Source organism: Onychostruthus taczanowskii, unplaced genomic scaffold (assembly GCF_017590055.1).
Source record: "Onychostruthus taczanowskii isolate IOZ18803 unplaced genomic scaffold, ASM1759005v1 scaffold2, whole genome shotgun sequence".
In the NCBI taxonomy this organism is placed as follows: Eukaryota; Metazoa; Chordata; class Aves; order Passeriformes; family Passeridae; genus Onychostruthus; species Onychostruthus taczanowskii.
The window spans coordinates 7,778,270-7,805,462 of NW_024499239.1; the positions used below are offsets into that span (position 1 = coordinate 7,778,270).

The 27,193-nt window shown below is 37.5% G+C and overlaps 1 protein-coding gene across 1 annotated transcript in view; it reads left to right on the forward strand.

Moving 5' to 3' along the window:
- Positions 1-182: 182 nt before the first annotated feature.
- SMIM14 (small integral membrane protein 14) overlaps positions 183-27,193 on the forward strand; it is a 37,885-nt gene continuing 10,874 nt past the window's right edge. The window contains exons 1-3 of the mRNA XM_041403173.1: positions 183-201; positions 14,796-14,906; positions 26,885-26,933. Coding sequence (XP_041259107.1) covers positions 14,832-14,906; positions 26,885-26,933 — 124 coding nt within the window. The 5' untranslated portion in view covers positions 183-201; positions 14,796-14,831. The remainder of the gene's footprint in view (positions 202-14,795; positions 14,907-26,884; positions 26,934-27,193) is intronic.

A 27,193-nucleotide genomic window follows, 5' to 3' on the forward strand; every position in this document is an offset into this window, starting at 1 on the left:
CGGGGCCGCCGGGGCCGGGAGGGCGCGGGCTGGCGGCGGCTGGGGGCTTGCGCGGACATCCCCGCCCGACCCTCCGTTCGCCGGGCGCGGCGAAGGCCGGGGAGTGGCGGCGGAGCCCCGGGGGGGCTGCGGGGTAACTTCAAGCCTGTTGAAGTGCAGAAGCGTCCCCGCCGCCGGGCGCTTAGCCGGGTGCCGGGGAAGGTAAACACCGGGGAGCCGGAGCCTCTCCACTCGGTGTCAGGCAGCTCTCCTTCTTTTCCAAACCAGAGAAACGTCGGCTTGTCTTCTTACTGGCTGGTCTAATTGTGGTTTTTCTGGTTATTGGGGATTTTAATGTGAAGTGGCACTCTACTGTCGATTTTCTTTTTTTCCTTAAAGGATCTCAGTCTGATACTTTGAGCCAAAGAGCTTTAGGTTTTTCTCTTTAAAAGAAGCTGGCAGTGGCGTGCAGACACCAGGATATGTGCTCCCGGGCTGCTCTCTGCTTTACGAACAGGGTGCAGCTGAAGTCGGAGAGATGAAACAATGTCATGTGAAAGATAATCTCGGGAATAGGACGGTATCACACTGCTGTTAATTTAGTAAAGATTGGGTTGCTGCCAGGAGCTCTTCATGTATGCTCGAATATGTGATTCCTAGGGAATCAGTGAAGAAGGGATATATTGGCCTTGGAGAGCACAAGATATAGTTATTTTTCTGCTGCTGCCGCTGTGCTGGGTTCCTCAGCTGTCCTGCCCTGCAGCTCATCCACTGCCTTCCATGGCAGTTCTGAGGCCTTGGCTAACCAGCGTGAATGTGGTGCGAGACCTACATCAAAAACTTTGGTTTCTCGACAAACACCTGTTTGCCTAGTCAAATGTCTTCAGGTTTGCCTTTTAGACTGTAGACTGTGGATGAATGCTGTCTGAACATCCAGATCTACGCAGATAGATAAGTCTTGAAAACCAACTCCCGTTTTTGGAGGCAAGGACAATCTAACATTTGGGTCTTAATAGCATTTTACGTTAATGTTGTTAGTGTGCCTACTGGGGAAGGTGTGTATCTTTAGTGAGCGTTAATGCGTTATGTATTAGAAGTATTTAAATGCTTAGCTATTAGTGTGCTGTTCACCTTTACTCATTTACTTTACATTCCAAAAGCAGGCATAAGTTCAAACAAATCAGAAGTGTGGGAGATGAGTTTTACTTTTTTATTTCTTCCTATATCCTTGATAATTTCATCCAGTTCCTGTGACTCAATGAGATGAAAGAAATCAGTCTTTGATTTTAAAAAGCGACCGTTGCTGACAGTGAGGCTTGAAGTGGTAGAAGCAGTTTGCAACATGAAATGAATTGTAATGTTAGCAGTCATTAGTTGGTTCACTTCTAACCACTGTTCTTTCCCGTACCACTGTGGTGGGTGAATCCAACATCTTTGGTTCTTTTTGCCCTTTGTAAAAGACAAGATTTACAGTGTTTGCCTAACTCCCAAGTGGTACAGAGTTCTGTATTTTAAATCATTTAAGATTGTTTTGTATAAGGAGCTAAGTAACAGCAAAGTTATACTGGATGTGTTAGTGGTAATTCCACATTGTCTTGTTGCACGTGCTTCTCGGACCAGCAGGGACAACCCTGACCCACTGGGGACCATAAGCCCCCGTCTGCTGTAGAACTGAGATGATGGTAGGAGCTGTTTTGTAGCTCTGGATGGATCTTTTTTTAGCCTGGTTGGATACTATTTTGCTGACTATAGAAATAAATATAATAGACAAGGTTCTATAATATTCTTTATATTGTGCACATTGTGGTGGTTTTGCAACACCTTATATAAACCACAATCAAGTCCATTAAGTTCCAAACTGCATGGCCCAGTTACATGAGCAATATTCTGCAGTCATGTTCTTTTATTCTAAGAGAAAAATGAGATTAATACAATTGTTATTAAATAAGTATTTTACATTTAAAACAATTCATTGTGCTTCAATAATATTTAAACTATTTTACCTGCTTTCAAAAAGTTGGTATTTAGTTTTGGAGAAAGTTAGTTTCTAACTGACTTCTGGTTTTGTTATTAATTTCTCATTTCCTACTTTCATATATTTAAACTTCAGAATAAGTGGTGTGTGAATGTTATTTGCATAACAGATGTGTAATAAAACTATGTTTGTACGTTTAGAATTTTCCTTCCTAGATATTATGGGTATTTGACATACATTCTTACAGACCAAGTTTTGTCTCTGCCGAAGTTTGTCATGCCAGAATTTCACTTAACAATATCATGAGACTTCACAGGGCCAGCACAATGAAAGTAGCAAGATCTTCTCTTCTTATATAAATGCATACGAATGGCAAATGTCACAGTGCCCTGACAATACCAAGTATCACATTCTTACTCACTATGTTTTGAACGTTTATCAGATTCCTCATGACAACAAATGTGAAAATAAATATTTGTAATATTTGTAAAATAAATATTATGCGTTTGGCAGATGCATTTATGCATATAAAGGTTGTTGTCTTCTGGCCATTTTCTGCTTTGGACAAAGCTCAGAGAGCCTGTGAACTTACTTTGCATACATGCTGTTACAGACTCTGCATATTTGCATTTACATACTTGATATTACACTTGATGTTAAACATGCTTTCTGTCTTAACTTTCTGGGTTAGAGATTCAATTTACGAATGCATACAGATCCATCTAGTTGTTAATGAGGCACCTGATTCTGCAGGATGCTAATACTTCTTGGAAAATCCAAGTACTCCCAAACCCTCTGTAAGTACAGTGGAAGCTAAGAAAACATTCTAAGGCTCTGACACAGAGCTGAATTTTGCAGTCCTCGTTCAGGTAAAAAGAAAAAGGAATTCTTTTCCCAGAAGAGCTCCTTCAGCCTATATGCCTTGACTCATCAACAGCTAGCATCCGTAGTTCCCAGTGAGCCTCATTTGAAGTAAGACTCCTTAGCTCCTCATTATGAAGGAATACAGTCAGGGACAGGAGAAGGATCAGTGTGTGTCAGCTGTGTTAGTCTTACTTTGCTGACAGAACAGTGTTCTGCTAGCAGTAAGAGAAGAAATATAGTCCTATCCTCTTCCCTATTCCCACCATCTATTCCACACTGCTGGCTGAGGCTGGGGCAAGAAAAAGGTCCCTTAGTGATGATTGATGGGGCTTTTCATAAAAGATTTGAAGAGCTTAGGGGACCAGCCCTTGGCATGATTGAATGATTGTGCATTTGCATTGTTGTTAATTGAACAGATATGCTTCAGAAGCTTTTGTTTAAGTGTCTAACTGGTATTTTTATAGATAATTGAACAAATTAGTCCCATTTGGGTGGGAACAGATAGAATTACACTTGATAAAAGTTCTCCTCATTAAGATTATTTCTGATTCTTCTGCAGCTTTGCATGCGTTAAAAAGTATGGCTTTCTGGAGCTAAATATAGTTTCATTCTTACTTTATAAAGCTTCTAGACAAATGTCAGATCCAAACCACTGAGCGCTCCTCAGAAAGAAAAGGTTTTTATCAGAAAAAAACCCAGAAAAGCTGGACAAAAATGTAGCAGCAACCATTTACATTATATAAGCAGCTGCAATGCACATTTACATTATTTGTTGAATCTTTGTGAAATACAGACCTCTAGTATTAGAGCTTTGGTCTTTTTGTTCATATGTTCACATGTGTATGTCCATATATTTCCCATTAGTTAATCATAAAATCATTATTTTTAGTAGGGAAATATTTTTAGACAACTTGATAAAATAATTTATGGGTTTTTTTCACACATTAAAATGTTATTTAGGGAAAAAAACAGCTGTCTGAATGAAATTACATGAAGGTGTGAAGAAAAGTTGGGGTTAGCTCTTCAAGCAGTTGAACTAAATCAAGTGGGATAGAAAGCTTCCTGGTGTGAGCAGCCTTACTTTAACAAGAATTCCAGTGCAAGTCATTACAGTGTTGTTGGGGGTTCCTCGCCCTGATATCTAGATGAGACTGATCTGATGTGACCCATAATTAAGAACCTTATTTGAAAATACTAGGTAAACACAGAGAGCTCTGTGAAATGTAGAGATATTCTTATTATATTATTCTATTTCTTACATAAAAGAGACATTTTTGAGCCATGGAGATTGTCAGATGGCTTAGCTTCAAATTAGTATGTAGAACAAAAGTGACTAAAAATGAAAAATACATTATTTTCTGTACAAAAATGGCAGAGCAAAAAAGGTAAAATGTGTGTTTTAAACTAATCCTGATCTTGTGAAACAGAACCATAGATTTTTTTTGTGCAAACTAATATAATGGATTTTAAAATTTGTTGCTAGTAGGTGCAGGGGAGTGTTGTGTAATTTGCATAACACTTTCCTTTTGATAATCTAAACTAGTCTGTGAGTCTGCTGAATTAGATGGATGATATCCTCTGGTAAAAACTGGGTCATCTGTTAGCTAAACATATGTAAATAACCAAGTCCAGAAATCCTGTTAATTGCTACAGATTCCCTCTGGTATAAATACTGATTTTAAAAATTCTAATTGATAAACTTCAAATTGTTTACTGCAGGTATGTAAAAAAAAACCCTGATTCAACTTCCATTGAAGTTGAAGACAGGCACCAGCTAGCTTCAGATAAAATTTGATCTGGCCTAAAGGGGTTAGGAGTAGGGCTGCCAGGGAATAGAGCTTCTTTCATCTGAAAATTGAAAATCCTGCTATCTTTCTCAGCATGCTGCTACCCTGTTAAATCTGTTTGCTCAGTGGCAAGTTATTAGAAACATATGTCATCCCTGGAGAAAAGAAATAATGAAAGTATTCCAAAGAATTTCAGTGTAATTTTGTGTTTGTATGTGATCAGAGTGACATTAAGGAATAGTGCATTTTTATAGTTTTAAGGACTTAGTAAGATTTTTTTTTTAATGCAAACAATTGTACACTTAATATACTAGTATTAAAAAAGCTTAATAGCTTATGGTTTAGGGCTACATTTGCTGGAAGAAGTTTTGAAACTGTATGTTTTTTGTAAAGGAGTGAATAAGAGACTTTTTTTGTGTTTAATTTTGCAGAGACAAAGTGTCTAAAAATTTCTGAATGATGAACACTTAAAAAAGCATAATTTGAAATAATGAATTACTGCAGGCCACCTGAGCTTCAGTAACTGCCTGGCTACTCGTGGTTAGCTCAGGGCCACTCTGCTCAGTCTGTAAAAGAAAAAGGTTACGCTGAGACACACCAAAGTCATGTTTCAATGGCCAAAACCAGCACAATAGGTTATATAGTTTCTTATGGGAGCATACTTTTAAATACTTTTTAAAGTAAATAATTAGTTTTGTACTATGAAGCCCAAAACATCTCTCGGGTGGGGTAATAAACAGCACAGTCTGGTTTCCTTTTCCTCTTCCATGGGGGGCTAGTATGAGATCTTCTCCTCTGCAATTTTCCATCTGTCAGGGTACTATTTATTCTTGCTTCCCTGCAAAAGCAGGTCTGTCCTCTGGAAGGTGTGTTCCTGTTCCCTGTGCGCTCAGAATCTGGCCTGCCAAAGCAGCACAAGCCTTTGGCCCTGCTTGGCGTGGCACAGCATGGGTGTCCTTGCGGGGCTGATGCAGAAGTGCTGCCAGCAGGGTTTTCAGGATTAATATGTGTTGCTTCCTGCAGCAGTGCATCACTCATACAGCTGCAGGAGTGCTGAATTTGGGAGATTGGCCGTTGTTTGAGAATGGGAGGAGGAATGTCAGCAAGCAGTGAGGCAGTCTGTAATGCTGGAGACACTAACCAAAATCAGGAGAGTGAACTAATATGCCCAGGTTTTCTACTTAGTATTGAGGTGGAAGGACGATGAAAGTCAGAGTTCTTGCCTTACTGAAGACCACAGGAGAGGGCTCCCAGTTTGCTCTGTGAACTGGTTGAAATATAATGTGTTAGTAATTTTGCAGAGGATAGCTCACCTTTTTGAGTTAACATGTGAAATAAAATTATTAATAGCCATTAGTTACTCAGTACAATAGGAATAACTTTGTTGTCCTAGACCACTGTCAGTCTTCTACACTAGAAGAAGCTGAAGCATTTACTTAGCAGAAAGAGAGTATTATTCTTGGACAATACTCTGTCACTGACATCTTCTCTTAATTGGTTTTCATATTCTGAGAGCTTTCTTTCAGAAAAATGTCATCGTTTTAACAAAAGGATGACCAAAGCTGACGGCTGGAGTTTGGTAATAACATTGTGTATCAAATATCAGTAAATGAATTCTAAAATAGCTGGACTGCTTTTTTGGTCATGACTGTATGTGCATAATTAGCTTCTTTTCAAGTGTTGCCCAGAGGAAATGTTGAGCCACCTGCATGGGACTAAGTAAATAGCTTTTTTTAATCTTGGTAGATCTTATTTAGCTCCCTCAGGGAGTTCAGTTTTGGTCACTGACATCAGCCTTATTGCCTTTAAAGCCTGAAATCTTTGTCCTGACATACTGGAGTCTGACCATAAAAGAGGAGGGGGCAAACAGTACAGGAGCAGTGAGGAGTTTCAGTGAGTGGGTTCTTGTCCTCTGAGAGTGGTACTTGACACTGACAAGACTTAACTATGCTGAAAGAAGCATCTGTACAATCTTCTGTATTTCTCTGATATGCCATTCTGTGTTGAACTGATGCACTTCGGTGTACCTGTAACCTTGGTTAGCCCAGCCCAAAAATAGTAAGTTTCCTGCCAGGTTCTTATTAGATCCTGCCACTCTTTGAAGGGGTGTGAACTTTTTCACATACTTCAGTTTGAGAAGGGTGGTGATGCTTGGCTGTGAAAGAGCTTTGACCATAATTATAAGTAGTTGATGTTTTTATGCTCTGATTCCTGCTTCACTGCTCTAGGTGCTAGCACTGTTGTTGGCAGATGGGCTCAGAAGAATATTCTGCCCCACACAGAGCAGCTCCAAATGTCCACTTCAGGGTGAAAATGTTAGCAACCCAGCAATGCTCAGAATATTGTGGTGGTCACACATTGAAGACAAGGGATGTATCAATGCTCTAGCAGTCCTGTAAGACCACCAGGAAAATACCTCAGAGAGACTTTTACTAGTTACTTCTCAGCTTCACGTGTCCCTTCTCAAAAGCTCCTTCCCTGATTTCAGATGTCACTGTAGTATCCTGTAGTGGCTGGCTCAGCATTTCTTACTTTCTTTGGCTTTGTCCTATTTTTAAGGAGTTGTTTCGTATTATGTTTGCATCTTTAGGAAACACCAGATGAGTGACACTGGAAAATGAATTCATTGTTTACTTATGAGGTGATTTGTGGGACAGTAGCAAAGTTACCCAACTAGTATGCCTTGAGCAGGATGTGGCTGGGTGAGCATTTCTCTTGTGGAGCTCCTACTTGACCAGTGTCAGTCAACTTGGTTGACTCCAACAAGAGCTCCACCAGGTGCCTCCATCTGTATGTATTGGCAAGCACTGACTTTTCCATGGGGAAGGGAACTGGCTTAGCTCATTGTGCATTGAAGAGTTATTAGATCTTGTTAATTATCCTGAGAAAAAATTGTAGTGCTAAAAAATACTTGCCAACTTGTTAGGCTGCAGCTGGAAGTCCAGGAAGACATGCTGATGCTTTCAAGTACAAACCCAGCTGCTCTCCCCCCACCCCCTGGAATTATAAGGAGATTGGAGATGGTTGCTTTATACCGTGAAAGTGTTCTATGCCTAGGAACCTACTTTGGAATCAGCCATCAAAATCACTGCAGCTTTTTTCCCTAGAAAAGCTAAATGGGTAGTCTGAACTGGGACAATTAGTTGAAGAGAGCTGTAATTGGAGCTGTGCTTTACTGTGGCAGCTCTCCTTCTGGCAGGACCCACATTCATATCTATCCTGTTGCTTTGCTTTTGCTGCCCAGTTAGACAGTTGGTTTTGGTGGTTTTTTTTTGGTCCTGAAAATTCAGTTTTATGGCCAGGAGGAGGCCTGGTAGAAAAAGATCATCAGTAGTTCTCTAGAGATCTGTGGTCATGCAGAACTACTAGGTCCTGGTGCACTAAATCTGATGAGAGTCGTAGTATTTGTTGCAGTAAAAATAGAGTGCAGCTGAAAGTGTGAAAGAGATGACGAGGGAGAGCTTCTCTTGGGGTATTAATAAAAGGGATTAAAATCAACATTATAAAAAAGCCAAATATAATGTTGCCATATTTCAGGCTTTAGTTCTATGAGGGAATATTTACTTGAGCTATCTAAATTACAGTAATAGAGGAGAAGAGATCCTTGGAATGTTTTAATTAGTATCAATTTGTATACAAGATTCTTCTTTGCAGAAGTTATTTTTAGCCTTGTTTGAGCAGAGGAAGTTGCTTTGTAAAGGACGTTTTCCTAGAAAACTTCAAGCTTATTTTTGCTAGTTTTAAACCCCAATAATTTAAAACTTTTTTATAAAAAATGAAGACCACCTCCACTGGTTACTTATGTCAGGCTCTTGGCTTCTGGATTGATTTTGATTTAGTGTGGTGTCTTTCTCTTTAGCGTGGGTTCTATTGTCATAGAATCATGCCCCTGTTAACTTCAAACAGAATAGCATTTATTTATGTTAAAGTACTTCTTATTTTACTCTTTAGTTTTCTCCCTATTCTCATAGTTCCTTTTGTGACGTTTCTTCCCTATTCAACTACTAATGCTTTTGTTTCCTTACACTCTCCTGTAGTTTGCCTTCCTTTGCTTTTTTAATGACTCTGCTACCATTTTTGCCTTGTTCCTCCTTTATACTGCTCTGGTAATAGGAAATGTGTTGCATTTATGAATGTAGCAATTGAACTAGAATTTTTACAATTTAATTTAATTTATTTTTACAAGCTGTGTGCTGGTGAAATCAGCCAGCCCTATGTATACATACATCTGTTTGGCTTTTTAAAGAGAAAACCCCAAAATCCATGCATGTTGTTTTCCCCCTCTGTGCTGCAATCTAGTCTGAAGAAACACATGCAGAAATCAGTGGATACAATTCCCTGCCCTGTTTTACTCAGGAAGTTTAGCTGTACAACTGAAATAATGGGAAGTTAAATAATAGGGTAGTGATTTGGATGTAGGTAGTTCATCAGAAGAGTAACAAAACACTCGGGATTCTGCAAGAGGGTGGGATGTGCATGAAGTACAAATACTACAAAAGATGGTAATCAACAGGAAAATGCGTTATATAACAAATACAGAAAATTCTGAGTTTGTCTGGGATTCACTGTTTCGGAATATTTTGGCTTCACTTGGTTGGTTGGTCACCAGTAAACAGTGTTGCCCTACTGCATATACCTTTATCTGTTATTTTACTGTACAGCTAACAGATGTTGAATTGCACCCTGTATGACTAGGCAGGGTTCAGTGTGTCCCCTCCCTAGAAGAGGCAGGATTAGACATGGATTTTGGAGTAATCAACTGTACCCAGAGGTATTTTGAAATGCCCAGTAACGAGTCAGCTGGGGTCCCAGTTACCCCTTGAGTGCTCACAGTACCTAGGGGGACAGGATGGCCAAGGAGAAGAGATTCCTATCAAAGCAGTGATCAGGAGTTTTAGGAGGCACTTATCACACCAGTCTCTTCCTGCTTGAAGCAAATTTTCACTCCCTGAGTTAATGGGTACTACAGTAACACAGTCCCAGTGCCTGGTACAGGACTTGATGTTCAGGATTTCAAGGGTGTTATGTTATGCCATATGAGGCCAACGTACAAGATATTTTAGATTCTATAAGAAAATATTTGGAGGTCATTTGGAGATGGGAAAGATTATACAAAAGAACCAAACTTGGAGCATGCTGTGAATAGAAGAATTACAAAAAGAGTCAGGTATTGTGAGAAGACATGGATACTAGTACAGCTTAGATGCAGGTGAAAAGGAAAGGGAACACATAATTTTTAAGGAAACCTAAATACTATAGTAGATAATGGATGAGTGCAGGAGGGAGGTGTTCCGCCTCTGACAATAAGATTAAAATGAGCATTTTATATTTGGGGTAGTGAATCATTCATGCTCTGTATATGGCTTTTGCTATTTTAGCCCTTTATAATTTTTCAGAATGCCTGCAAGAAGGAAGAGCAATTAATTTGCTTTTTTTATCTAATTTTATTTTAAATTTGATACATATTATTATTTGTTCTGCCACACTTCTCCAAAACTGAATTCAGAAGTAAAATTAACTTGATGGCGTCTTAGAGGTATTTGACAGTTGTGGTCCAAGTTATTGCAGTTGGCTGAAAAACAGTAGCAAGGATCTGAATAGGATTTTGTTTCTCTTTAAAGTAATGTGACACGGTTATGTTACTTGCCTGCTGTGCTATGAGGTATTTTTGCTCCCAAGGATTTCTTACCTTCAGTCTTCAGGAAAATAGCAACACAGTGAAAATAGTTCTTAGCAGGGGAATCTTCAGCCATTGTATTTATCATGCTTGTGATAGTCTACATTTTAAGTGCCTGGATCCAGGAAAGAAAAAGAGTTGATGAGCTTAATGTTTTGATGCTGAAGATACCTAGTTTAGTCCGTGATAAATCTGTAGTAACTCTGATTTATGTATCATATAAAGTGAGTGTTTCTTCAAACACTGGAGTAATAAATACTTTTTACACAGTCTTTTATACCAAGGAGTAGATATGACCAATGTGTACACTTTGGCCATCTTGCTAATCATATTCATCATATTAGAGTCACATTGGAGGGCATCTAGCACATGGAAAATGTGCAAACATTCCTGTTTGCCTTCACGATAGAAAGGAATCCAGTTTTGTAATGATTACAGTGGAGAAGGCAGAGTATAATTTCTGTCTCCCAGTGCTCACCAGCTGCATGCTATTTACTCAGGAGTGGTGTTGCAGAATTGGGAGATAATGTATAGTCATTGCAGTAATTCAAAATACAGAACAGTCTCTAGGGACAAACCCCCCACCCCAAGCCAGATTGTAACCATAAAAATTGTGGGTTTGATAGTAGGATGTATAAAATATAACACACTGCTGTAGGGCTGGGAGTGGGGAAGATAATAAAAGAAACAATTTACAGTAGTTACTATAACTGAGAATGCTGGTTTTTAAATCATGAGAGACTGGAAATATTTTCCATATGGCTTCACTGGCTGCAATTTCAAATCTATACTCAAGTCAAAAAGTAGTGGGGAGCTTTTATTTCTGACTTAAATCATCAGAGGCCATCCTCTACTTGACTCCTGAATTGTAGTAATTCAAACTCCAACCACAGTCTTTTAATTTCAGCAGTTCTATTTATGATTACCTCTGTGGGCCTCTTTACACTGGAATGGTCATATTGGCTCTCTGGTGGTACATCATATTTGTTCGTGTTTACTGTTTTCTCCTTTATTATGCTCTCTATCAGTTTGCTAGTCTGGAGGCCATAATAGATATCTTCCCGGCTGTTGTCATAGAGAGCTTTGGCATATTTACTGACCGTGTCTTCCAGCTGTTTGTAAATGCTGTGATTTAAATGCTGTGCTAGCAGTAATACGGCCAATCCAAAATATGTTAATTTTGAGTTGCAGAAAAGACACTGCCAGTCAGAGGACTTGCAGGTATTTGACATCATAGCCTTACCAATTGCTGTGATCCTACCAGCTGATATAAACCAGCTCTGTCAACTCCAAGGAAAACAAGGTGACCATAAACAGAAAAACATACTGGAAAAAATAAGTAAAGGAAAGCTACAATAATTTTATTTCACTCTAAGTCAGGAGGAAAAGAATAGAGCGCATACTCCCTTTTTTCTGTGGTAGATTGTGTGTAGAACGACTGTATTTGCAGAAGGTGGAGAGCTTGTGTGACTCACAGCAAAGAGGTCAGAGCTGAGCAGAACAACTTAGCTGCTGACGTGAGATCAGACAATTGCAAGTACCGGGAGGCAGGCAGGAAGCACGCTGCAGTTCTGGAACAGGATTTTGATACAAACAGGGTGCCTAAGGAGCCTAGAAATCCTGCTTTGTGGTGTATAAAAAATACCAGTCTCTTATTCTTGGACAGGGTCACAAAATGCTAATAAAGCTTAAAATCTGATTACAAAGCTTGGTACTTTATGCATTTGAGGTGTGTTGCAAACAACAGTTAATTCAAGAATATTTTAAAGAGAAATAATGACATGAGTGTCATTTTACAAGTGAAAATCATAGTATAGAGTGTTTCTCTCTTCTTTGTAATTGGGCAGACGTATAAAATCTCCGTTTCCTTCAGTTCCATCAAAAAAACAATTGCATAAAGGGGAACAATTTACCTGGATTTTAAGCATATTAAAATAGCCTAATTTTAGCATCTTTTTTTAGGGGAAAACGTAGTGCTGTTCCCAAAATACACGGTCAATATTTGGTTCTTTGCCAGTGAGTTTGTTATAGGCTTGGAGGAAAGAAAGGATGATTCCTTTCAGCATCATGTGAAGGTGAGACTTTAAGAGATCTTTTGTTCAAAGCTTGGATGGCATTTTACTTGGTGATGTGTCTTGTGCTTTCTTTAGCTCATTGAGGTAATTTGTAGTGTACAGGTGCCTTGGGGTAAATTCCTTTTAGTTCACCTCCACTTAAATTTATGATGTTATATGACGGATTAACTTTTCCCGTTTATTGTCTAATTTTTTTCACTTGTATGCTCTGTAGAGAATGTTAGCCTGGTTTTATCAGTGGTGACTCTTACTTGGTGTTTGATTTTTGTTCAGTCCTCTACAGTATAAACACTTGTCTGTTAATTGCTGTGACATTATTATGTTATGGCCTCTAAATTATTTCAAGTTACAATTAAATACTTTTTTTGCAACTTCACTTGTTCAAATACCTTCTTGTGGATGTCAGCATTATATCCAAAGAAGCTATTTTGCACTTATTAGTAATCAGTTCTTTTGTCTGTTCCTTATCCTCAGATTGTTTTAGAAATGCTGCTCTGCTTTGTGTGATATGTTATTCAGGGAGACTGTGTAGTTAAAGAATTTCTTCTATTGCTATCATGTGGTTCTAGTGGTTCTGACATAATTTCATGAAAGTTAGTGTAGTAGCCTTACAATAATTCTTAAAAATAGTTATTAGGTCATCTGATCTCCTCTGTATTGGAGGACATTTTATCTGAACTTGGGTGCTTCTGTGCTTTACTCAGTAACCTGTGTTTTACTGAAGCATATCTGACTGCAGTGAGTGGTGGGAAGTCCCATGGCTTCTTGGGCAGTTTGTTGCACCGATCAGTTACTGTGATGGTAAAAATGTGTGCCTTTTCAATCTGGTTAATTACAGCTTCCAATTACTGGCTCTTGATTACCTCTTCATTGAAAAATTCAATACCTGGGCCTGGTTTTCTTTTCAAAGGTACTTGTGTGCTACATAATCAAGTCATCTCTCGGTCACCGTCTTACTACATAGCCAGATTATCCTTCCTTAGTATCTAGGCAAAAAGAATTCCCTCCATCACTTCAACTTTTTTTTTCCCTTTTTCAGTTTCCATTTTAAAAAGTGGAGACCGTAACAGATTAAGGACATTGATGTTCAAAATCCATAATTAAGACAGATATCTCTCAGTTTCTTTTACTCTCTGGCTCTCTCCAGCATGGTAAGATTTATTCAGAAGAATAGTAGGCATTAACAAAGGAAGGTCTTCTGAAAGGCATTTGCTTTTTTCTCTCACCAAGAGGGTAGAACTGTAGCAGTGTTATATTCTGTTGAATGAAGATGTCTTACAGACATATCGGTTATTCCTCTTTCTTCTAGTGACACTGAAACATTAAAATGCTCATGCATGATTGAGGCTGTTAATTTTTATCGGCAATGACTGCAGAACACATCTATTGATCCAGCCCACCCTTATCAAATGGCTGGCACCTTCATAAAGTACTTGTTTTAGGAACTGAGAGGTTGTGTCTGCTCTGCGCTGCTGTTTGTCTTTTTTGCAAGCTTGCCAGTTGTGTCACATTAGAGCATGAGTGCATGCAACACTTACACATTCTGAATACAGTTTTACGGATGGCAAGTGAAAAATATTTCTGAAGTATGGTTTTGCAGAACTACCTAATATATCCTAGGAGTCCTCATTTGAGAGAAATCAATCCCAGATTTGATCACAAGGGTAGAAATGCCTTGCAGTCTGCTGCATGGTTTGAGTCTCAATTAAATCACTGGAAAGTTATTGGTAAATAGTGAACATACATTTGAACACACCTGACATGTCTGGTATAAGTGGTTCTAGCAGATTAATAATCTAGAATTTATTTTCTACCATGTCCATTATAGCTTCTTTGAACATTCTGTATTGCTAAGTGATTAACCTACTTCTTTGATCTAAAATTAGTGTGCATAACTCCATTTTTAAAGTGTTTCCAAGTACATTCACTTTTGTACCCCTGCTGATTGCTTTCATTATACAACAAAGATGATTGTTTCCTTTAGAAAAAACTTACTGAGTTTTAAATTATTTTCCTGTACGTTGATCTTGAGGAGAATGCCAACAGTTTATTAGGGTTTAGGAGTACAAGTTCCCCTGACCTTTCAATTTGTATATGTACGCTTAAGAGTCCCACTGTGCAGATGAGAGACAAGAATTTAATCTTTGTGCTTTGTGTTTGTTAGGATGTATTTCATTTTGGTATGTGAGAAAACCCAGGGGAGAAACACAGTCTTGCAAAAAAAAAATTTGTGTGAGACAGTGTTTTCAGCAACATCAAAATGTAACTGCACATACCAGACTTCTTCATTCATACTGCCAAAGGAATAATAGGATTACCCTGCTTTGTTTTGCTTTTTCACCCTGGCATTAAATGAACTGAAACTTGATGTGCGAGTCCCTGGAAAATAAGGTCAGTTGAAAAAGAGTTCATTGTCCTTTTATTCTTATTCTTCTTAGGTGTTCACAGGCAAGTTCAAGTTTATCCAGAGAGCCATGGCAGAAGGTGGATTTGATCCCTGTGAATGCATTTGCTCACATGAACATGCAATGAGAAGACTGATTAATCTGGTAAGGACAACAAGAGGATATTTGGAAGGGTGCTTATTCAGACATTACTTCAGCTCTTGCAGATTTGCAGTTACTGGTGCTTCTGATTCTGCTTATTCAGTAGCATGTACAGTTAGAATCTGTGTATCCAACTTTCTGATGAGCTTTTGAAGAGTCAATACAAATTATAGCTTTCTGTTTATTTCCCAGAGCTGCATTTCAACAGCATTGACACTGTTTCTCTTGGAATGTTTCTTTTATATGCCTTTTTTCAGTCTGCATAAAACCAAAGAAACTATCCAGGTCTTTGTGGTCAAGGTAGTTCCACGCATATGAAGCTGCACATACTCATATGGCAAGATAATGATGTCTGAATTTTTAAAACTGCTCTCTAAAATCTTCTGAGGTTGAGAATCCAGTGATCTGATTTTTGAATTCTATTTCTTGTCATGTCATTGATAGGTTCAGCAATTTCAAGCAAGTTATGTACATTGCTCTGACTGTAACCTGTAAAATAGCTATGTTTCTTTGTTTCTGTATTGAACTTGGTTCAATGTCTATTGAAAAATAAGCTACAAAGTGCTTCTTTTTTTTTTCCTAAATAAAAGTATATGTATTTTAAAATAACATTAACAATTATGAACTGTGAGCAATTGGGTGAATTTGATTGCAACTCTAATTTGGTAAATTTGATTTTCATGTATTTGTTTTTATCACATTTTCTTTCTTACGGCCTAAATTAATATCATTTTAAGTTACTGAGTACATCAGCTGTTCAAGGCAGTTATGTGTGAAGAAGATTCTCTCTAGGATCAGGCCCTTCTTCAAGAGGTTTCTTAACAGTATTTTGGAAAAGTGCTGCTGACACATAGGTGCAGAAAATTGAGGCTTCTGTAGAGAATAGTTGTACTTTCTGTGGAGCCCTTACATCAGGCCTAGCCATCCTAGCTAATGCTTCCCAGTTAGATGCACAATTTCAAAATCTGCTGTGTTCTTTCCCAAGAAGGATTTTCTTTTTGTCCTCAACATGATGTTTGTGCCATATCCCACAGTTGTGTTGATTCTGAACCTTGAGGCTTCCAAACATATGCTGAAGTCATGAGAAAGGACCCCCCCAGAACCAAGTTCAGAAGTTGGGAGGAAGAAAGGAGGGTGCATGTTTGCTGCCCTTTTTCCTCAGGCTTGTCAGATGCAAATCTAAACTACGGTTCAGCACGGTTCAGAATTTTCACCCCCATTCAACATTTTTTTAATCTTTTTGGTTTTTGCCAGAAGATACTGACAGGCAATGGACTGGTCAGCCAGTTCTGTTTGTTGTGGCTGGAGGATTCTAGTTACGAACAATGTGAGTTGTGTCCAAATTTAGAAGAAATGCCACAAATGTCTGTGAGGTTTTGTTCATGGGCTGCTGCAGGCAGTGTGAGGTGAGTAAAAATGGATCATTTGGAGGAACACTAGTTCCTGTGTTAGGAATGTGAACAGAGCACATAATAGGTGCATGCTGTTGGGCAGTCACCAAGAGCAGGCTAACAGTGTTCTGTGTAATTGCAAGAATGAAGTTTATTGCTCAGTATCCACCTTCCAAAGAGATCATACCAATTAGCACTTGAAACTGTGAAGAGTAAAGGGAAATTCCAAATTTCATCTCTCTAAAAAGCAAAGCAGATGCTCCTAAATATTTATAAGACCAAATCACTAGCTAGGATAATTTAGCAGAATCTAGAAAAGTCTCAGAAGTCTCAGTCAGCAGCCAGACTATCCTCAAGTAACCTGTTGTATGATCTCAGCAGGAGACTTGCTAAGCCATTTCTGCATCTGTAACTTTTATGCTTCAGTAAGAGTTTGCCTTCTAAGCTGCTGTTTTGTCACTCAGTCTTACAGGATGTAAGCAAACAGAAGTTTTACTATTTGGGCTCAAAAGAACATGTGAATGTTGGTTCTCAAAACTGCTGAACCCCACAAGTCTCAATGGAGACTGGGTGCACGCTACCTCTTTGGATCCTCAAAACCCTAATTTCATAATCATTTTGATAAACAAAGCTAAGTCGGACTCTGGGTGAGAAAAACATAACCAAACATGCTGTGTACCCAGAATGGTTCCTCATATGTATTTAATTGTTGATTCTTTTTAATATAGATAGGTATAAAACACACCAGGGTGTGTTTGAATGGTGTTAAAGCTAGCAGTACTCAACAGGATTTTGGAGCAAATTGTATAACAATGTATTTGCAATTGTCTCCAGACTGAGCATTGTAAATGCAGAAGGTCAGAGATGAGATTTAACTGAATCAAATTTGACAGAATTATAATGTAATTTAGGAGATGCCCAAGTGTGAAAATGTTACTTTTAGGGTCTATCAATCCAGTAATGACATTGTGCAAAACCCCCATGACTGATTGTAGTTGTTTTAAACTTCCATTTGAGTTAAAGTAAACTAATTTTTACAGACTAGTTTGTTTATACCTGTCTAAACCAACACTAATAAGAATTAAGGCTCCTGCTAATAAAGAAGTTATGGTATATTCAGTCATGACTATTATGTGTAGAGTTAGTTAATTCAAATACACAGGATTTCTGTATTAGAATTAATTTAGAATGTTAGAATTAACTGTACAAGAGAGTTGAATGACACTGCTATTCCAAAATCAGAAGGAGGTCAAGAAGTCTGCCTCTAGAACCTGAAGTTCTTCTTTTAATTTCCAATATGATAATTTAACTTCTAGGTTAATTGGTATATTTACTTTGACATTCTTATGAAGTGTATGTGGCATTCAAAGTTTAATTTGTGGTTGAATACATTGCTTTGGGGGTTTTATATAGCATATAGTTTAAATCTCTATTTGAAATGCAGACTTCAGTTCTTCTCATAGTACAAGTAATGCTTATGCAATGAAAAAAGAAAAGCTATTGTCATTTAAACTCTTCTTACTCTCTGTTGTTAGCAACACCACAGAAAATTACAAACAAGAAAGCTGTTAAAAAGTCCACCTCTTACTTGGTTATGTGGCTTGGTTATTTATCTGTCTTTCATTTTCCTTGACTAAGCAGGGCTTTGTTTTGTTGGGTTTTTTCCCTTCTTAATTCATACTACCATTAAGATTTTATAGTCAGTGAACTGTGTATCTCTAATATGCATAATATTTTAAACTTTATTTTGCTGCTTATTAGATTAACTCAGAGATATTGTTCATACATGGAGTTCTTACAATGTATGTATACATGTTTAAGTGGCATTGAATTATTTTATGCTGAATGTTCTATAATTTTCCTGAAGTGAATTTTTCAGGGTTCTCCTTGGTGTCAAAATATGAACATTTTGCACATGTAAATTTCTGTAGTATGGCCACTGCAATTAATCAGCAGATATTATGATCTCCAAATAGTCCTAGGAAACACTAGAAATCTAAAATTTTTGGCTGTGACTTCATAAATATCATTTCTAATATGTAATACCCATGGCACCATCTGTTATGATTTGGTGGTGTTGTGTAATAACAATTTGCTATTGTATGTTGGGTTCACTATTTACTCTATGGATATAGCAGTTAATTGGGAACTTCCATAAGAGGAAGTAAGCATAGAAGAAAAATATCACAAGATTTTCCATCCTCTGCAGATGCACAAGAGTTGTCAAAAGACAATGACAGGTTTGTTAGCTTGCATGACTTTATCTCCAGTTCAGTCTCCTCCCCCTGCAAAACTTATTTTGACAGAAAGAGCCAAAGTTCAAGAATGAGGAACAACAAATGACAGCAAGTTGTTTTATTGGGGGGCATCTGTCAGACAAGGGGATGGTTGTGTGAAGGAATCAGGATGAAGGACATTCTGTGTACCCAGAGGAAACACTACCTGTCTTACTTTTGGCAAAAGGCAGCAAATCCCTAGGTGAGAATGATGTTGTATTTAAACGTTTTTATTTCCCCTTTTATTCACTTACTTTGTAATACAAAAATCTGATTCCCTTATGTTACTCCTCTGGATATCAAAGCTCTCTGAGAGGCGTGGCTGATCTTGACCCAAGGGTCAGTTCAAGTTTAAAAACTAGACTGAAAACACAGTTTATGTGGTGGTGAGGAATAATGATACATAGAGCATCTTCCATGAAGACTGAAACCTGCTTATGACTGCTTAGAGTGGCCAGAAATGTCCAAGCAAGCCAGTAACACACACAACTTTGTGTCAAGTAAGCATCCTTTTTCTGTCTCCTTCTGGTACATTATTATTTACAAAAACTGACTTCAGAATTCTCTCATACTAGTTTTTACAAAAATGGGCAGTATGTTTTTAACCAAAATATTCCTAATTCTATAATGTAAAAGGACCCATTTTGATAAACTGCCAGCAGTTTTACTTACAAACACTGTGGGGATTACAACCTTGTGTTTTGTCCTTCAGTAGCTAATTGCAAAGTAATGATCATAATGTAACTTCGTTATGTTCTATATCAAAACTTCGGGGGATACAGAGCAAATCATTCTTTATTTTAATCTTTCTTGTATTTTGATTTGTCACTAGATTTTTATAGCAAAAGTTGTAAGTTCTCAAACTATTTGAACATAATTGGTTCGAACACACTTTTGTCAATCAAGTTTCTGCATAATTCTCTTGACCAGGTCATTTTAGAGTCTTATTGTTTCAAACTGGCATAGTCTGAGATAGTATCCAGCCACAAGTCTTGGCTAAAGGAGTCTTCATGTAAACAGCGCAAAATAAACACGGATGGCTAAAATAGATATGTGCTGCAAATGGTTGAAAAGCTCTCAAGATGTTAGCACAGCTGAGCCCAACTTAGTCAGCAAAAGTAGCTTTCCCTACTGATGGGGACTTTTACTGAAAGCACACCAGAGCTATACCAAATACATTTTTACAATTTAAAATATCCTTTATATATGAAGGTTGCCCTGGAGACTTCTTACACGTGTTCCATGGTGTTTGCCTTCTATTTTTTTTATATATCAGGTGCTACTTCTTCTAGTCTATACTTTTTGGCCAAACATCCCAAGAGCAGGAAACTGCATTTTGCCCTCACTTGCCCCTTTTGTCTTCTACATTCAAGCTGATTCAAAGAAGGCCTTTCCCAACAGCTGAACTTTGGGTTGTTCATTAGGACGGAGAAGCTGTCATTCTTCAGAGGTGCAGGGGAAAAGACTTCATGCACGTGCTTAGACACCAGCCCAAAAGAATAAGACACAGGGCTGGAGTGGCAGAGGGTAAGACTGTACCTGAGTGCTCTTGTTCCGCTGATTTCCATTTTCCTGTCTTTCACTGAGTGCTCAAGGTACTGGTATTGCACAGGCTAAGGCCATAATAAAACTGTATTACAGAATTCTTGTACTGCCAATGCATGTCATAACCTAGAATCTAATTCTACTTCAAACAGTGCAAATGGAGAGTATTTTCTAGACATGTTAGAAAATAAAAAAGCTGTGAAAAGGGGTGTCCACTTGGGTCTTTAAGGGGTTAGGAATGTTTGAGCATGACTGTTACTCTTTACATTTCCCATTCCTGAGCTTTGTCGTATGCTTGAAACTGCTCCTTCTTAACCAATATATATTTAGAGAAAAAAAAAAAAAATAAAAGGAAAATCTCAGTTACACCTCATCTGAAGGCATGCATAGTGTGTTGCAAGCAGTGTAAAAAATCATGCATTGAAAATTCTTTCAGCTTGATATTCCAGAAATAATTAATAGGTTTAACCTGTACTATGAATGGCTGAGCTCTGATGATCAGAGGTGTGTTATGGCCATCTCTTTTGAGGAAAAGGAGAAAATGGTGCTTTTTCTCTCAGGCCTCATGTAATCAACACTTAGAGCAAACTGTAGTTATCTTTTGGAACTGTGAGTTCTAAGCCTTTTCCTCAAGGCTGTCTATGTGGGAGTACACTTTTCTTTTGCTAATATGCATAATTTTGGAGAAGATACTCAACTGTTTGGTCAAAAAGCCTATACGTATTTTGGTTTTACATTTTACATGTAAGTTTGCAGATGTCCTCTGGGGAAATATGTATGTTGTTTGTGCACATATGTGTTTAATATACTGGCTCATGTATTTGTTGCCTAGTATTTCACATAGTCAGAGATGCTGTGAGCTCCTTGTAATGGTCCTGATCATCACTGTTTCATCTTCCTTTCACTGCTAATTCATTCTGCTTTGCATTCAGTAAAAGGAGGATGTCATTGATATCATAGGTCAGCAGAATTTTAAAATGAAGTGCCAGTAAGTCAGGCAATTGTAGGAAAGTGAGGGAAGTGTGAAAAAGGAAGATCTATGTGACACCAAGGTGAAACAGCAGTCCCAGAACAAATGGAAAAATGAAGAGAAGAATGTGTCCAGATCAGGGCTCCAGATTGCAGTGGTCCCTGGGACTTCTGATGCATCCTCCTCCATAAAATGTCATGTCTTTCAATATGAAAGCTAATGTTCTGCTTCTGTCATTACTGATTATGAATTTGGGTCTTAAAAGTTGGTTTGTAATATAGGAATATTATTTTGAAATGTAGCAACCATCCTTCTCTCTCACTTGCAATCAGAGAGAAAATTACTGGCCACCTCACAGGACCAAGCTCTATATTTTTATTTCATACTGTTATTCTCTCCTTGTATGAACAATAATTTATTCCAATTCTGCATATACTCATAGAAGAGGAAGGAGTGGGGAAGGCAGTGTTCGCTTTTTCCTTGTTTGTTCCTCTAAGAGAAGCTAGTATAGTTTAAGAGACAATTAAATTCCATCAGTATGCCATTCTTTTCCTCTTATTTCTCTTTGCCAGCTTGTAGCAGAATAATGCATATAGGTGTTATTTTTTGCATCTTTAAATCTGAACTCTTACAGATAATGCTGCAATTCAGTTTGCAGCTTGGCTTGTATTCAGGGCTGGCATATCCTACCATAGCAATTTATTTATCATGTTGTTTACTAGATCGTTTATGTAGTTTGGAGAGGACAGACGTAGCTGCCAACAAAGCTTAAACAATGATTTCATTACCCAGAAGCATGAGATTGCAATCAGGAGTATGCCATTGTGTTGTCATCTTCTGGCATTGTTGGAGAGCAAAAGCAGAACTTCCAGCTGGTCTAAATAGCAAAAAAGTATTTTCACAAGGGGTGATCCTTTTCCCTCGTTATCACGTAAAATTTTCTATCAACAGTCTTTATGATTCCATTTTAAATTTACTTGTATTCATGGAATAAGTGACCATATCAATTTAGTTATTTGCTTTCCTACTTAACTATTCTTTTCGTTCCCACCATTATCTTTTTTTGCTCTCTTATCTTTGTACCTCTTTCATCTATTTCCTTCACACATCTCTCTGGGCTTTCATCCGTCACAATTTCTTGTATGGAAGTCTTTCCGTGACCTGTCTCATGAACTTACTAATTTTTAATTTCTGTCTTTTCTGAGGACTTATTTCTGCTTTGAGTGGACTCAAAAGTTATTCTAAAATGTAGTTATTTTATTTATCCCTACATAAATAGTATACTAATAGTATGCTTTCACCTCATCAGCCATTCACACTAGACTGCATTGATGGTTGCACTTTGTTCCTGCCGTGAGTCCTGTTGTTCTTGTTTCATTACCTCTTTAGTACACCATTTCTGGAGTTGGAAAGTGCTTTTGGACAGGGATTATGCTGCTGTTTCTCCTGAAAAATGACAAACTGGTGAGCTGTCTGATCATTGGTATCTTCCTCATATTTGTATGCATATTTGTATGCATATATGTCCTTTTTTTTTTTTTATAACTCTTAAAAATACATTTAACTCTCAAAAAAAAGTCTTCACACTGGATGGAAACCCTGAATCTTTTTTTCAGGTAATATGTTATTGGCTTTAATTTTTAAAAAAATTGTCTGAGCAGAGATTGCAGAATCAGTCCCAAACATTGTGAGTGTTGAACTCTGGCATAGCAAACCGAAAATTCGCCTGAAGAGTTTCACTAAACTCCTGTGAAGAGGAAGCAGAAGAATTGAAGCAAGAACTGTTTACTATATAGGTAGACAAAGTGTGCATTTTGTTCTCCACAGCAGGTATCTGTGATGAGCAATGCAAAGTAGCTTAACTTCTTTCAAGGAAGACTGAAATTGTCCTAGTGGCTGAGGTCCCTGTGGTGAAAAAACAAGCTCACTGTTTAGCTAGATGAAGCTGTTTTCACTGGGCTTACTATTTCCCTTGGACTTCAGTGAGTTTGTGGAGCAGCTAAAATGCAGTAGAAGTTCACACCCTGCTTTCACCACAGTGGCATATTTGTGTGCACATGAAAAAAAAACCAAAACAAACTTTACTTAATATGGTGACTTCCCAAAAGAGTTTTCAGAGGCCAACAGCAGTGTCCCTTTACAGTGGCTGTTCAGAGCTGGGGATTGTAAAAAGGGGAGGCTGTCATTGCTGAAGGCTGTGCAGACTCCTACCATGACATGGCATCTGCTGAAAGAGGAGCAGCGGGACACGGGTTTCAGGTGTGCTTGATGGGTGGGTGCTGTTGATCCACAAGATGGCATGTTAAAACTGTCCTTCTCTCAAAGGAGCAGGGTCTAAGCACTGTTGTGTTAGTGTGAACTGGGACTAAAAGCTGTAATTCTGGAAAAGGAAAAGAAAGGAAGAACAGCTTCAAATTGGACCTAGGAGCTATTTGAAATGTACCCTTTTTATTTTTGCAATGCAAAATTTGAGTGTCCTGGGGAAGGAGTGAGGAAGAGCCCTTTTCTCTTACCACTGGAAGTAACTTGGTTTCTTCTTTTTTATTGGAATTGTGTTGAGTTTACATTCACAATATGTCACTAAGTGGGCACTGATTTGCTGTGATTCTGCCACTCCTGCCTCTTCCAGGATCTTATCAGGGGTTTCATAAAAACTAAATATTCCTATTGACCAAGAGTTCTTGTGGTTTGGGGATTATTAGTTTAAATTACTTTAACTTAGGCAATTGGAGACTTTGAGGAAATGAAAGTGCACAGTTGTATTTTAAATAATATACATGTGTAATTAATATTTTTACTTTTATTTTTTCAAGTTTGTATTGTACTAAACTTGTAAATTTTTTATTCTTTTTAGGTCTCTTCTAGCTTTTATGCTATTTACAATTTGTGTTTACTTAATTTTGGACAATAAAAAACAAAGTAATTAATTGTTTGGCTCACATGCACTAAGTCATTTATTATATTTGAATGACAAACTGCACAGGCAATGTTGGAATTCAGATATAATCCTTTCTATTTAAATTGAATAAAATAGTATAAATACTTAGTTTTATAACATTTTTCACTCTCTTCTTTTGTTGAATACGCCCTTATGTTTCACTTGCCTAGTTTTTTGTTTGTAAGGGACTGTTTTAGATTATATGGAAAAAAAATGAAAAGGCTGTTGCTGACTTTAGTAGATGTTAGATCAGACAGTCAGCTATTAATCTTTCACTAAATTCACACTTTCAGCCACTCAAGGATCTCTGAAATATTAATAAAATCAAAATCATTGTTAATAATATTGTCCTTAAGTATCTAGGAGTTAGTGTATTTGAAGAATTACTTCTCTGTTCAAATTTTTCTCATCAGCTCTGTAGTGTTCCCAGTCTGAAAAACATTGAGTGTATTTGAAGTATTTTGAGGGTTTTGTTAAGAACAGGTGAAGCCTGGTTCAACTTCTTACCATTATTCTGCAAACTTTCATCCAACCTTCCCCTCCACACTGGATTAGAAAAATCTTAATACAAAGGACTATTTATTTCCATCCCTGATAATTGCTCTGTTTTCAATTGCCTTGCTACTGAAATGTTGCACATTCAGTTTTTCCCAGCAGTTGCTATGTTCCTTACAGGGTGTTGTTGTCAAAAGAGAGCTAATTGCTAGAAGGAACATTCTTCTTTCAGGGAAGGCATTACCTTTCCCAGCCGTTCAATTTACGTAAGCGTTTCATACGTGTGCCAGAAGAGTTTCTTGTCTTTTGACTAAATGAGTGACCACAAGGAATCAGATTCATATTGGGTTACACAGTAAGGGACTTGTTGACCTGAGTGAATTAAGAAAAACTTCTTTTTACTGCTGCCTGTTATTCATTATCTGCTGTGTTTCATCCCACAATGAAAATATGCAGCCTCTCTCTGAGCTGTTAAAAACAGATTTGTTACCTGGCTAAGAGAGCCATCCTAGGGCTTAAAAAAAGCTGTACTTGCACAGAGTGTGACACTTAGAATGGGAGATAACTGATACTGTGGCTAGAACACCCCCAGGCAGTGTTCTGTGTCTAGGAAAACTAGATAAAGTGTGTGAGGACTTGTCATCGTGGAGAAAGAGTGGGATAATGAGGTGCTTGTACAATGATTCTGATCATATATCTGTTGCCCATTTTAATTCTGGTCATCCTTCTGTGCTGAATTCCTGTAAATGGTGTTTTAGGTAGGGATTGTAAATTAAGCCCCTCACAGAATTAAACTCTTATACAAACAGAAGATAATTATGTTGCTGAGCTCTTCAAAATATGGGTATAGGAATATCCAGTTTTCCCAGTTCAGAAATCTTTCAAATATTTGAAATGGGTACTATTGCTAAGATAAAACCTCCCCTTTGTAAATTACCTCCATAGTTTTAAAATGAAATGAGCTTTTATATAAGAATGGCAGGAAATATACATAGTTTGATAGATCTTTTCCTTTAGTAAGAAAGAGAAGTGTTCTGCCTGAATTTCCCTCAGTGCTGTTTTTAACTATAGAAGTAGCTGAAAGGTTAAATCCAGCCTTCCAAATTCCTTCCTAAGAGACTTCTTTGTAGTCTCAGTAAATTTGCTAGTAGATCTTAATGAAAGAATTAATGTGATCAATCTCCAATTACATTTTTCCCTTTTTCAAATGTGTCAGTCATTGACAATCTTTATGATAAAAAAGGAGCTTATACTTTCCCAGATGTCTTCCTTCTTCAGTTCTTCATCTGTTTCCTTGATATGTTTTGCATAATATGATTACATACATTAAATCAGCTGTGCCAATAGAAGGGAAAATGGGTTTTGTGGAAATGATTCATGTATTTCTTACATAAAGAGCACCATCTATTTGTCTCTTTAATATATGTATATTTACAGTGGTAAGAAACAGATTAGCCTGTTGGGACAAAAAGTGTTGGGATTTGTGACACAACTGTATCATAAAACCTGTGAAAAAGCAAATGTCATTTCTAACCAAGACAGTGTAACAATTCTGTACTTTTAAAAACTTTTACTAATAATCCATGTAGTTTACCTAAGCAGAGGACAGAATCTATTTCCATAGTGCTGCACATTAAATCCCATCCATTTAACATCTCTGATCCAAATAAAGAATGTGATATTTGTCTTCCTTTTTTGGCTTTGTCATCTATAAAATAGCTGCACTGATTTGCAGGTTAGCACTGTTGACTTTTCTTGCAGTAGGCAAGCTTACCTAGTCTGTAAATCAAATAGTCATTACAGTCACTAAAAATGTTTTAAATTTTACTCATCAATAAAGAGAAAAAACAATAAAATACATAATAAAACCTGCTTTAAAAAAAAAGGTCTTGGGGAAAAACTAGTAAGTAATAAGTTTAAATGTGAAATATTAATTCAACTTCTCTGTGCATAACCGTTCTCACAGTCTGGTCATTTATTGTTATGTAATCACAGAGTATTTGAATGTTACTTGATCTAGATAATAGTAAGAACAGATATTTTGGGATTTATAATGGACAGGTGTAGCGAGTGTATCTGTATATAATAGCTCCTATATCACTACAGATGTATTTTCCTTGAATTTTGAAAGGTATTCAATGGCTGAATTGGAAGCTGTAGTCGGGTGATTTAAAGGTATTATGTAAATAGTGTTCAGAAACTATCTCCATACCTGGGATTCTTCACAAACCATAAGCCAAGTGTGATCCAGTAAAGGATCAGTAATACTTGAACTTTACTCTGACAATATATTAAATCCTGATTTCAGTAAAAGCCAACCAACACTTATTGTTAAGTGTCATGCTTTTCTTTTTTCTCTGTTTCAGCTGAGACAATCCCAGTCGTACTGCACAGACACAGAATGCCTTCAGGAATGTGAGTAACTGTTCGTATCAGGTTCATGGAAGTAAAATGAACAGCAGTAATTAAAACATAGTCTGACTGTTCTTTAAAATGCAGAGGTTGATTTAATGTTATAGGAACATATTATAATAAATCAAATAGTACAGTAATAGAATTTATGTGCTGGGGAGGTAATTTCTGAGAACCTGTAATGAACATTTGTACATTAGCAGCATTGATGAAAATCCTGGAGGTATCAATAAAAATCTTACTGTTAGCCTCCAAGTAGGATG